The 13872-nt window shown below is 45.7% G+C and overlaps 1 protein-coding gene across 4 annotated transcripts in view; it reads right to left on the bottom strand.

The window, feature by feature from the left end:
* The window catches only part of rhoub (ras homolog family member Ub), a 22599-nt gene extending 12880 nt beyond the window's left edge, over window positions 1–9719 (bottom strand). For 2 of the 4 annotated variants that reach the window (XM_042063166.1, XM_042063167.1), the window contains exons 1-3: window positions 9255–9719; window positions 6810–6868; window positions 3651–4130 (exon numbers count right to left, since the gene is read on the bottom strand). In XM_042063166.1, the coding sequence (XP_041919100.1) occupies window positions 3675–4130; window positions 6810–6868; window positions 9255–9453 (714 nt within the window). In that variant the 5' untranslated portion in view covers window positions 9454–9719 and the 3' untranslated portion in view covers window positions 3651–3674. Of the gene's footprint in view, window positions 1–1298; window positions 4131–6809; window positions 6869–9254 lie in introns of those variants that run through there. The other 2 variants (XR_006022808.1, XM_042063165.1) reach the window with 2 other exon arrangements.
* Window positions 9720–13872: the final 4153 nt, after the last annotated feature.

The raw sequence follows: 13872 nt of genomic DNA, 5'->3' as shown, positions 1-13872 counted from the left end.
GCTTCCATCACAGGATGTCTCAGACCCCCCCACACACACATACACACACATCGTACTTCACTTATCACATGGTGCCATGTAACCACACACACGCACACACACACACACACACACACACACACACACACACACACACACACACACACACACACACACACACAGACACACACACACACACACACACACACATACGCACACACACACACAAACACACACACGTACAGTACACACACACACACACACGTACACACACTTTACCTGTCAATTAAATCAGATCTCTCTTCTTCACTGTCAGCACTCTCCTACCTCTACAGTCTTCAATTCAATCCCACGATCTGCCCCAATCTTAGAAGATCCCCAGCCAGCCACCCAGACACCCCACACAACCATCACTCTACCCTGTGTAGTCTCAGGACCAGGCAGCTGTCATTACCATGACGAGGAGTAGGCCTACTCTCCATTGCACCGTAATTCGGTAAATGCAGCGGTGAGACCAAGCAGCCGTGATTACCATGAGGAGGGCACAATATTACACCATAACCTGTCACTGTCTAGCTGGAGGAGCTGGCAGCTGTCATTACCATGACGAGACGTCTGTCTGAAGCGGCACACCACTTACCTGGCCCAGCTGCAGCACTAAACCTACAGCTAAAACCAAAGACAGAGCTGAAGCTCAAACCAACTCTTTTAAGACCAGAGTTGAAGCTAACGCTACAGCTAAAGCTGAACTTGGAACTAACACCAATGATACAGACACTGCTGAAGCTAACAATGACGCTAAAGCTGAACTTGAAGCTAACACCAACGCTACAGATATTGCTGAAACTAACAATGACGCTAAAGTTTAACCTGAAGCTAACTAACACCAATTCAAAACCCAAAGCTGAAGCTGATTGGCTCGGCGTATATGTCTGTCTGCTCCTCAGCTCAGGGTACGCCCCCCTCTCCACAGCTCACACAAACAAGCAGGAGACCAAAGCCTTAGACCCACTCTAGCCAGGAGATAAATTGCTTGCCATGCACACACACACACACACACCAGAGTGGTTTTATGACACACACAGAGGGTCTTAGACAGGCTCATAAAGTAATCAAGTGTGTACTAAAGTTTTTACGACACTGGCCTCTTTAATCCTCAAACCAGTATGAGGTAACGGGTATTGAATTGCGGTCCATCTAATCACATGTTATTAATACATAATATATTCCACATATGGTTCATGTTATAGATATATGATATGTTAATAACAATTATGGCTATCTTCATTAATATCAAATAAAAGACAGGAGAGCAGATGTTATTTTTAATATTTCACATTTTATTTTTCAGTTGCTGTTTGCATGATTATCACCACACCAAGAGCCGTCAGCAACACACACCCTCCTTCAGACACACACTACACCAAAGAACCATGTGAGTGTGTGTCGAGGAGGGCAAGACATAGCAGGACAGACAAGAGTCCCTAATATAGTGTTATATAAATGTACAAATCTACACAGAGTTACCCTGATCAAGACATGACACCCAGAGGTACTTCCACACTCATACACACACACACACACGTTCAGTTAGCTTCACACACACACACAGTTTGTCTGAGAAGTTTGTTTAGTGGACGGAGTACATGCTGTTCGGTCTCATGGCTGATGTCCAGGTGTCTGGGATGTAGTTGGGCTTCTGAATAATGAGAAGCAAATATGGGGGTGAGGGGGGAGAGAGCGAGGCCCCCACCCAGAGGAGTACCAGGAAGGTGGGGGAACCCAGAGGAGTACCGGGAGGGTGGGGTGGGGGGGGGGGGACTAGTACTCTGGCTCCCTGAGAGCCACATAGACACTGAGAAACAAATTAAATAAAATCAAACCAAACACTCCAAGAGAAAAACATTCAAACACTGTAAATCATCCAGGTAAAACACCAATCATACTGCATCTATGCGCTTTTTTGTTCTTTCAAGATGAAATAAATATTCACAAAGTACCTTTGACTTCTTTCAAAAGAGAAGCCTTTTGTGATGCTGTATTTTACTTTAAATGTTGTGTTCAGGGGTTGAGAAGGACTTGTTTGCTGTTGTATAGTTCTGAACTGAACTGAACTCTGAGTGACTGAACTGACCAGAGTGTTTGTCATACTGTCACTGTGAAGGTGACCTTGTCAAACACTTCAGCCTTAAGCTATCAGAGCGCCTTGACCATTATGACTCAGCTGTTCCAGAGGCTATTCCCTGCACACAGGTGTTTAACACAGGTGTTTGACTTTCACTGCAACCTTCTCTGTGTTTCACTGCAACTTTTAGAAGGTCTTCCGGCCAAAACCCTTTTTATTATATAGAGTTCCATTTCAGAATCCTGAAAGCTTCCAAAATAACTCTCTCTAGTTCTAAGCCCCAGAGGAAGACCAAAGTGGTTCGACAAGCAGACTCTATCCTACAGCCAGATGATGTCAGCCACTAAGAACTTTCTCTCACCACTAGTATAGATCGGAGATAAAAGGATGATAGACTGTGTTTTTGTAGAGTGCTAAATAATGGGCTGATCGGAGCTGATAAAGACAAACAGAGTGAGAAGGATGTGTGAGTGTGTGTGTGTGTGTGTGTGTGTGTGTGGGGGGGGGGGGGGTAAGGGGTCATAACGATGAGTCAAGCAAGGGTTGTTTTGGAAGCAGCCCAGGAGGTTGCCTGGAGGGTGGTTAGGGTCATCATCAGAAACAGCTGCAGCAATCCAAACACACACAACACACACACACACAGAGGGGAGAGGGGAGGATGCGGCTTTGTGACCTCAAGTTTCAAAAGGAAACTTGACAAGAGGATGAAATCACCCCCTGCCTTGGCAAGCCAAGAGGTCTGGAAATACTGCTCTCTTACACACACATACACACACACACACACACACACACACACACACACACACACACACACACACACACACGCTTTGGCCAGTGAGGGGCCTTGTCTGGAGGGAAGTTATAAACACAGCTCTTCTGGACATCGGTCAGAACTGCTAGGAGCCTGGGCTAAGTTGCTTAGATCATGAGAATCAGCTGTCTTTGACAGACACACACACACACACACACACATAGGCAGACATACAGGACATGAAAAGATAAATACAAAAAAAACATAACAATTTGTTGGGAGGGCAAAAATAAGAGAGAAAAGTGGGTGTTGTTTCATTCAGAAGTCCATTAAAACACAATCCTTTCCCCAGCAAACTGATTGACGGGAGCCTGATTCGGATTTCGTATTAAGTCTTATATTATGCGTATTCAGTGTGTACGATCCACTGATCCAGAGTCAGTCTGGTGAGGTCACACATGAGAGAGAATGGGGGAGGTGATGAGTTTGGGAAGAGGGGGGAGGCTGAAGCTGGATCAGTAAGTTTATCGTGTCCATTTTCCATGTTCCTATTACCAAGCCTTCTGACCAAGGCCGTCAGAGATCACATGGCTTTGTCTCTCAAACGCCCCGTACTGGGCCCTCAGGAACCATTTACCCTCAGGAACCATTGACAGTCAGTCCTCACAGTTCCCCAAAAGTTCTCTCCGGATAACACACACGCAGAAAATCTTGAAAACTTTGCAAATTTTCTTCCGAGAGGAGGCTCAGGTCTTTCACACCACCTTCATCCCTCCCTCTCTTTTTTGTCCATCCCTCTCTCTCTCTTTTCTTTCTTTGTTACTGTATGCAGACATACTTCTTCCACCAGGCTTTGGAGAGCGTCTTCATCTTGTCGGCCGTGCTGCGCACCTTCCTCTCCCTCCTGGCGCGTCGCTCCGCGTGCCTCAGCCCCGCCGCGATGGCGCCGTCGAACACCTCCTTCAGGTTCTTCTGGGTCAGCGCCGAGCACTCCACGTAGGCCACGGCGCCCGCCTTGGCCGCCAGCGCCCGGGCCTCGTGCTCCTCCACGGGCCGCTCGCGGCGCCGCGCCAGCTCGATCAGCACCTTGACGTCCTGGCGCAGGTCGCTCTGTGTGCCCACCAGCAGCAGGGGCACGCGCGGGCACCGGCGGCTGATCTCGGGGAGCCACTTCTCCCACACGTTCTGGAAGGACGCCGGGCTCACCACGCTGAAGCACAGCAGCAACACATCGGTGCGAGCGTAGCAGAAGTGACGCAACTTGTCAAACTCCTCCTGCAGATGGAGAGAGAGAGAGAGAGAGAGAGAGAGAGAGAGAGAAAGAGAGAGAGAGAGGGAGAGAGAGAGAGGTTTTAAAACACTTATTCAGGGAAACAATATTCAAACAAATGACTGCACCCAATAAAATAAATTTAGCTTTTTAAAAGGTGCCAGTGCTTATTCATATTATAAAGTGGGATATCATTGTTCTTTAATTCAGCCTTAGTGTTGATGATAGGAAGTGTATGATAAAACACTTCAGCTTGTGACCTCATAGGTCAGGAGCTGATAGGGTCTGGCTTGGCCGTTTTTTCCGCCAGTGATTATATTGTTTGGATTAATCACAGGCGAATCACTCAGATCCGGTGGAAGTGTTTTATTTGATTTAATTTCGTTTGACGTAGTTAAATTGAATGCCATTTCATATGACATAGTTTAATTTAATGGCATTTCCACTTCCGGGTGTTGAGCTGGACAAACAGGCCAGACTGCGCTCTTTGATCAGTGTCTACTCTCTGAGAGGGCAACAACTTCACTGTTTCATTTCAACTTTCAAACTCAAAAGGCATTTTGAGGAGAGGCAATAAACAGGCCGCACATTGCAACACAGTAGGTCTCTTTTTAGAACCTGTTCTGTTGACCTTTGTTTCGGTTTCTGTGAAAATGAATTTGCTCTCTGCTACACAATCCTTCCCTCCCAGGACTAGCACATGGTATCCAGTAAACGTCCACTACACAGCCGGTCACTGCTGCAGCGGCAGCCTTTCTAAATCCTCCAGCGCGGATTAAACCCAGGAGAATGGAGCACTATTGACCCGACCTGTGCTCATGAGCAAAACTTTAACCCCGTCTGTGCCACTCTCTGATGGCCCAGTCCTTTGTCCTTTTCTCTCCATTCTTTCTGGGTGACCGTGTGTGTGTGTGTGTGTGTGTGTGTGTGTGTGTGTGTGTGTGTGTGTGTGTGTGTGTGTGTGTCTTTCTCCTATGCATTCTGTTTCACCGCCCTGCCTGAACACTCTCTCTCTCTCTCTCTCTCTCTCTCTCTCTCTCTCTCCTCATTCACCCTCTTTGCCCTTCACATAATGCCTCCTTGCAGATTACAATCACACATTTCCTAATCACACACACACACACAGCCAGGTCTCACTACTAAACTCCAGTCGGACAAAAAGGCCAGGAAAAGTGTGTGTGTGTGTGTGTGTGAAAAGACAAAAGACATGTGTGTGTGTGTGTGTGTGTGTGAGAGAGAGAGAGAGAGGTTCAGTATGTCAAAAAGTGGGACACACAATGAGTTCATTCTTTCTCTCCACTTTGAAACATACATGACAGTATACACCAAGCCAGGAGAATGCTTCTTATCTGGTCATGTTTGCCCTGGCTTGTCTGTGAGCATGTGTGTGTGTGTGTTATGTGTTGTGTTTAGGTGTGCAAGCGGATTTATTGGTTGTGTGCAAAGAGGGCAGATCCAGGCATTCATCTCCTCTGCTGGAGATAAGGACCTTAGAGGGTGCTTAGCCATAACACTCCCACCCTCACCGTGCCAGTTATGGGAGGAGGTGTGTGTGTGTGTGTGTGTGTGTGTGTGTGTGTGTGTGTGTGTGTGTGTGTGTGTGTGTGTGTGTGTGTGTGTGTGTGTGTGTGTGTGTGTGAGGGGTGCCAATCGACCTGCACCACCTTCAAAGGGCACAGTGTGTGATATAACTGTGCGTGCTACACCCAACGCCCTGCAGAGAACACACACGTGTGTGTGTGTGTGTGTTCAATTCACCTCACTTCAACACAACCATTATATCAAAGATTTGGCAATGAGGTAAAGAACTGAGTGAACATGCCTGCACAGCCCAGAGTGGGAAGGAAAGAAAGTAAGAGAGAGAGAGAGAAAGGCAGAGAAAGGCAGATAGAAAGAAAGAAAGAATGAAAGAACAAGAAAGAAAGAGCAAAAGAAAGAGAGAAAGAAAGAAAGAAAGACTGATGCAGAGCTTATTCCATTTTTCTTTTCATTCCACATTTTTTGTGGCTTGCACACAATGTAATTACTAGCTTTCACTTCTGCTCTGATTTGAAATGCACACACACACACACACACACACACACACACAAACACACACAGGGCCCCCGCTACGCTGCTAGACCCCCACCCCTATAATCCAACACAATGCCAGTGTGAAGGGAGCTGTGCATGGGGACTGTTAGGGGCCCAGCAAAGCTTTCCTGGAGAGGACAGGGACACATGGTTTGTACGTGTGTGCGTGTTTGCGTGAGTGTGTGTGTGTGTGTGTGTGTGTGTGTGTGTGTGTGCGTTTGTATGTGTGTGTGTGTGTGTGTGTGTGTGTGTGTGTGTGTGTGTGTGTAAGCACAATGTGGCCATCTCTACAGAGAAATACACATGGACAAGGCCAGAGTATTAGTCATTATTATAGCTCACTGCTGAAGTCACATGGCCCACTTTCTCACTGAGCACGTTTCAACACAAGTGGGCTGGAAGCATTTCTGTGTGTGTGTGTGTGTGTGTGTGTGTGTGTCTGTGTGTGTGTCTGTGTGTGTGTGTGTGTGTGCGTCTGTGTGTGCGTCTGTGTGTGTCTGTGTGTGCGGAGGGAAGCACATCTGCCAGAGGGTGAGGTCAGTGTGGTGGCAGCTATGCTGGTTGGTTGGTTTTGTTTGTCTGTTTGTTTGTTTGTGTGATGCAGAACTCACCTGACCAGCTGTGTCACAAAGCTGCAGGCGCACTGGGGTTCCATCCACCTGCACAATGGCTGTAGAGAGAGAGAGAGAAAGAGAGAAAGAGAGAGAGAAAGAGAGAGAAAGACAAAGAATGAGTCACATTTTCTGCTCACACAAAACACTGGACTAGTCACACCTGCTTCCACTTGTCCACCTGACACCTTAAACAAATACACACACTCACACACATTACACACACACACACACACACACACACACACACACACACACACACACACACACACACACACAGAGATCAAAGGCTGTAAGAAAGCAAATATTTTGAAATCCATTTGGAAACTTCGGCCTGAACCAACAGCTATGAACACTCAGTTGTTAGGTCTCCAGTGTGTCCCATGCCTCACACACACACACACGCACACATGCAGAGAGAGAGAGAGAGAGAGAGAGAGAGAGAGAGAGAGAGAGAGAGACGGCTTCAGCCCACAGCATTCTTTCAGGCCTTGCTCGGCCTGCTGACTACAGGTTTCAAACCACTAACTGCACAGGGAGAAGAAGCAACAAGCTCTCAGACTGCCGTATGTCTGGGAATAACAAAACAAAACAAACAAAACAGGAAATTATGGACAAATCTCACTGTCTCGCTCGCTGTCTCTCTCTCCCTCCCTCTTCCTCACACACACACACACACACACACACACACACACACACACACACACACACACACACACACACACACACACCGGAAAAGTTTCAGACAGGTCGGACTACGTGGACAGTGTGTAGCAGGCCCCCTGCGCTGGGCACTGTCACAGCACTCCACTGACTGGGACTCTGAGTCTGTAGAGCCTCAGGTCCTCCCTCTCTCTTCCTCCATCTGTTTCCCCCTCTTTTTCTTTCTCTCTATCTCTCCCTCTCTATCTCTCCGTCTTTCTCCCTCTCTTTGTTTCTCTATCTCCCTCTTTTTCTCCATCTGTTTTCCCCTCTTTTTCTTTCTCTCTATCTCTCCCTCTTTTTCTCTGTCTTTCTCCCTCTCTTTCCTTCTTTTTCTCTATCTTTCTCCCTCTCTTTCTCTCTCTCGTTCTCTCTCTCTTTCCCCCTCTCTCAATCCCAATCACATGAGAGCCCCCTCCGATCATCACTCCTTCTCCCTGTCTTTCTTCACCTCTCTCTCTCCCTCTGTGTCTATCTGTGTGTGTGTGTGTGTGTGTGTGTCTGTGTGAGTTTGTCTGTCTTTCTCTCTTTCCATATATATGTGTGTGTGTGTGTGTGTGTGTCTGTCTGTCTCTCTCTGTCGTGTGTGTGTAAGTTAGTTTATGTATTTGTGTGTCTTTCCATCTTCGTGTGTGTGTGTGTGTGTGTGTGTGTGTGTGTGTGTGTGTCTCTATCTAAAATTCCCTTCAGTCTAGTGCCACCTGTGGCATTGCATAACTGAAGAAAGAAATGGGGGGGGGGGGGGGTGTTAGCACAGATAAATGGGGAGGAGGGAGGGGTGTGTGTGTGTGTGTTAGCACAGAGGCTTCGCTCTTTCGGGTTACAGGGACTGGAGCATGACATCACAGTGGGCCCCCTCAAACACAATCCCTCTGTGAAAATAATACTGATTGTGTGTGTGTGTGTGTGTGTGTGTGTGTGTGTGTGTGTGTGTGTGTGTGTGTGTGTGTGTGTGTGTGTTGTGTGTTGTGTGTGAGAGAGTGTGTGTGAGTGTGTTTGTGTTGGGGCTTAGGGGGTGGTAAGACAATCTCTGGCCAGAGGTTTCGCAACAGGTGGGTCCATTCTGGTTTATGAGCAGTGCATGAGGGCCAGGCGTGATCATTATGGGCTGTAAGCACTTGGCATAATTCACTTTAAAACTGTGTGTGTCTGTGTGTGTGTCTGTGAGTGATTGAGAGAGAGAGAGATAGAGAGAGAGAGAGAGATACTGTGTGGGGTAGTATGAATGACAACCTTCCTGAAAGACTTGCAATGACTAGTGAGTGAAGGTTTTTCCAGTTGTGGAAGTTATGAACTGTCATTAATGGAAAATTCAGAAGCAGAATTTTTTTCACCATAATGATCCAACCCGCTTCAAAGACTTGCAAAAATATAAACTTAATACTGACAGTGATTTAATGCAAAAGCTGATGGCCCGAACTACTTTAGCAAAAACAAAAAAAATCATAAATTTACCTGTAGCCTATTAAAAACATTGCATTATGTTATGGTTCGGCATATTGTGCCATTAGATAGGCTGCTGATGAATTGGAATGCTAAGCGGTCATGAGAGATAAACATTTGGGGTTTTCTACAGTGTTCAGTGTTGGTAAAACACTGTTGCCCACGTATCTGACCACTACTGAAAATCATCAGTGAAACTCAAATAATTGATTATAGAACAGAATTTGCAATACATAGCGAGACGTTTTGGCGTGCACCTGAAGGAAAAAACGTTAATATGGCAAAACTTTCCAAACTTACCGGAGAAGTCATCGAAGGCTGTTGGGACATATTTGGTGGGATATCCATTTGTTGTGTAGCTCACAATCATACTTGTTTTCCCCACTGCCCCATCCCCGAGGAGGACACATTTCAGTACCCGCTCCTGCGGCTCGGCGGGTCGGGAAGACTTGGGTTTGTGTGGCGGTACTGGAGGAGCCATCGTATTGCCGTAGTCCATCGGGATTTAGACGCACAAAGTACACAAGGACGTCGCTCTAGACTTTCTTTGCACTCCAAACGGAGTGTTCGCGTAAACCACCATGAAAGAATTCTTAATCAGACGCTTTATTGCTTTTCACCGCGTATCGCTCAGGAGAAGAGTAGAAGAGGCGTTCACGCTTAGACCATCAGAAAATGCAAAATCCATACAGTCCTGGTAACAGTCCACCCACACCGAGAACGGATACGCTCGCTCTAGCTTGTGGAGGGATGAAGCGAAGTGACTAGTCAGCGCAGAGTGAATGGGAAGCCGTATAAATCCGGCCCTCATTTGCCTATCCCCTCCCTGTCCGCGCCAACGTTTGAAAACAGGCGCGCTCGGCCCCCCCAGTCACACCCGTATGCAAATTACATTTGTATTATGGGGCCGAAAACTTGTTACCTGCTGTAGGCCTAGTCCATAGCCTACCAAAACTGCAATTCCCTGATGTTTTATACTCTGCACTATATAATAAACGCAGACTATAGCCTAATGGAGAAGCCTAATGACAGCATTGGGTAGGTTAGGCTACTTTTTAAATCTATTCCACTACAGATTACTGAATACATGTCCTAAAATGTATTTTGTATCACATTCTGATAAAGAACTCGTATTATAAATAGCCTACTTTGGATTACATGGACATTCTCTTATATTTTATTAGCAGTGATGAAACAGTTATGTGAGGTAGTGTGTTCAAAGGTGTAAGACTCATAGGTCAACATCAACCCACAATCTGCTTTACAGTGAGGATGGATTGATATACAGTATACACTATGTGCTATGAAACACAGTGTCTAAGAAGAACAGAGATGTTTTGTCTGCACATATGAAGGATGCTAGCCTAGAAATCTAGACGCTTCCCTAGCGGCAGCAAATTAAATTTGCTGCCAGGGCTACATTTTAATGTGGGTCTGGCTCGCCAGGCTAGAAGGATGCCACATCCCAAACAAAGTATACACTTTTTTTTTTTTTTAAATGAATTTCAACAGCCCAAGGGAGTTACATGCCTTTTTGCAGAACACTGTCAAGAAACAAGGAAATATACTGTCCTAAAACATGCTGGCTGGCTGGCTGGATATAGGCCTATTGGCCTACAACACAACATATTTTACATCTGAGAGGTTTTTCATTTGTGGCTATTATTACAGCAGAGAGGGAAAGAGAAAGGAGCCACCTGAGAGATGCATAGGCTACATGGTGTGGTTAAAGAAAAAAACATTGAATTTAAAAAGGCATGGTGTACATATGGTGTAATAATGACTTAAAACGTAATCCCTTACATTTATCAGTGTTACTGTATTCTGAATACCACCCACTTAAATGGTAACTGTATTTAAATATAGTTGCTCACACTTTTTAAATAAGTAATCGGAATACATGTATTCAGCTACTTCCCAACACTTCCTATTGACATAATTTAGGTCTAAGTTTATAGAATAGGCTATGTTAAAATAAGTGACTGTATAATAAATAAATAATATTAATTAATAAATTCAGTTATATTCATTCATAAATTAATATTAGGCTACCCATTTGTGGTCCAAATTTGTTTAACATTTCACAATCATCAAGCTATTGAACAATATATGACTGATGACTAACGGTGATTTAGGCAGACAAACGCCTAATTTGCCTGAGACTAGACCCTCAGGGGAAAGTTCCCACAGAATATCCATCTAGAGTCTGTCCCGTGGGAATGAAACTCATGATCATTGCGTTAACAAAGTTGCTCCACCAGTTGAGATAAAAAGAAGTCTTCCTGACATGTCACAATCTACGCGACTCTTACACCATTTCAACGAACACCAACGCCCACCTGCATCTGTGTGTCATTATAAACAAACAGGTTTACTTTTCTAACCGAGTCTACCGGGCATGTCAAGACTTATCCCTTTGGTATCATAAGTCTATCGTTCACTATCCACCGTGAGAATGATACTCGCTGCTCGCTGGTCCAGGTCTTGTTGACTCACTAATCCGGGCAGTGTGTTTAGTTTTATAATGGTTCATGATTCAGGTTCAGCTGGATCAGTATGCACAACAATAACTATTCTGCTGAGCTGTTATAGGTTTCATCAAGTCACTGGCCCTTGGACTGTGGCCCTCCTGCAGTCTGATTGTGTGTAACTATCGCCACCTGCTGGTTGATATTGACACCACACGCACAGTTGAGGAAAGTCATTCAGGTTTCTTTCATACATTTATTATTGCAAGATTCAAGGGTTGGGTTGCGTTTTCAGTGATTATACAAAAGTGGTAACTACATTTCTCAGGCTGTCTCAACTGAAGAGAGTGTGTTCAGTGGCCTCTTAACAAAGTCCTCTCTCTAAGTTTCTCTCGAAAAAAAACAACAAGACTCGTGGATGGGGTGAAGCACTTCCCACACAGGACGTTTGGCCCGCGGCCTATCGTCTCTGAGGCAGTCTTCTCTGTCAACAAACCGTCACATCAGAGTCCCTCGGGCGAACTTCAGATCACAGACTTATTGTAGATACTCAGTACCAAACACAATGCTTAGAAGTTTCGCTCTATTTTGACAGTTGGGATCCCGGAGTATAGATGCAGCCCAGCTCCTGTTGGTGTTCTGCATCTTCTTGGGCAACTGATTTGCACATGTAGCCAACTTCATGGCAATAGCTCAAATACACTCTTAAAACGAATGTGTTGAAAACAACACAATTTGTGTTGTGTCCAGATAGGGACAACACAGTTTGTGTTGTTTCCTTGTTTTATTTGTTACACAATAAAAATAACACAACTTGTGTTGAACACAAATTGATTGTTGTTTTTTAATACACATCTCTGTCCATAGTGGATTCTCTACACTCTTAAATCAAATGTGTTGTCCCTATCTGGACACAGAGATGTGTTAAAAAGAACGCAAGTTGTGTTATTTTCAACACATTCATTTTAAGAGTGTAATCAGCTCTCGGTCTACTGATGCTCTGCTTGTATCAGATAATTAACATTTTTAAAAGAAAAGAAAAACAATAATGTGACCAAGTCACATGAGGGAAATCAGCAAGGATGTCTGAGCAGATCATTTCAATTCTGACAGTGGGGAATCCTGAGGACATTATTTAGTCAGTGAGGCTGAACTCTTCTCCTCGTGTGGGTACAAATATTCACACTCTCACACATAACTCACAGGCTGCAGTCAGTAGAAGTCTACTTGAACTCTGCATGTACAAGGCCCAGTGAGCCATGGAGGCATTAAGGCAAAGCAACATACCCTTGCAGACATGTAACTCAGGACTGGTAAGAGACATCTATCAGCTTTTGGAGGCAGCAAAGGTGGTTGACTAGGGCTTGGACTGAAAAGTGTGTGTGTGTGTGTGTGAGAGAGAGAGAGTGTGTGTGTGTGTGTGTGTGTGTGTGTGTGTGTGTGTGTTTGTGTGTATGTGTGTGTGTGTGAGAGAGAGATCGAGAGAGAGATAGAGGGAGAGAGGGAGATAGAGGGAGAGAGAGAGAGAGAGAGAGGGAGAGAGAGATAGAGGGAGAGAGATAGAGGGAGAGAGAGATAGAGGGAGAGAGAGAGAGAGGGAGAGAGAGATAGAGGGAGAGAGATAGAGGGGGAGAGAGATAGAGGGAGAGAGAGATAGAGGGAGAGAGAGGGAGAGAGGGAGAGAGAGAGGGAGAGAGAGAGAGAGGGGGAGAGAGGGAGAGAGATAGAGGGAGAGAGAGAGAGGGAGAGAGATAGAGAGGGAGAGAGAGGGAGAGAGGGAGATAGAGAGAGGGAGAGAGATAGAGGGAGAGAGAGAGAGAGGGAGAGAGAGAGAGAGAGGGAGAGAGAGAGAGAGAGAGAGAGATAGAGGGAGAGAGAGGGAGAGAGAGAGAGGGAGAGAGAGAGAGGGAGAGAGAGGGAGAGAGAGAGAGAGGGAGAGAGAGAGGGAGAGAGATAGAGGGAGAGAGAGAGGGAGAGAGGGAGAGAGAGAGGGAGAGAGATAGAGGGAGAGGGAGAGAGAGAGGGAGAGAGATAGGGAGGGAGAGAGAGGGAGGGAGAGAGAGGGAGAGAGGGGGAGAGAGAGGGATACTGGTGCTGCAGTGCAATATGGAAACACATGAGTAGGAAAGATGGAGGAATACAAACACAAAACAAACAAACAAACACTGACGCCGCACACCTAAAGCAGTAGGCCTAATAGCACATCCACAATCCATTAACACTTTTGAAGTTTGCTCATGCAGTGGCACAGCCAAGTTTAGTGGTGTGAGTGTGTGTATTGGTGTTTATTTTGTGCCTGTAGGCCATGTTGTATGGAGTTAGATGGGCTGTGATGTGTGAGTAAGTATGTACAGCACCCCAGAGCTGTGTGTGTGTGTGTGTGTGTGTGAGAGAGAGAACATTGCACCCCTGCTTATGGTGTTTGAGGCATTGCTTTGAGGTATATAAGC

The sequence above is a fragment of the Alosa sapidissima genome, chromosome 15 (assembly GCF_018492685.1).
Source record: "Alosa sapidissima isolate fAloSap1 chromosome 15, fAloSap1.pri, whole genome shotgun sequence".
Taxonomy (NCBI): Eukaryota; Metazoa; Chordata; class Actinopteri; order Clupeiformes; family Clupeidae; genus Alosa; species Alosa sapidissima.
Note: the sequence above shows the minus strand (reverse complement) of the source record. Positions and strands in the feature narration are given on the sequence as shown.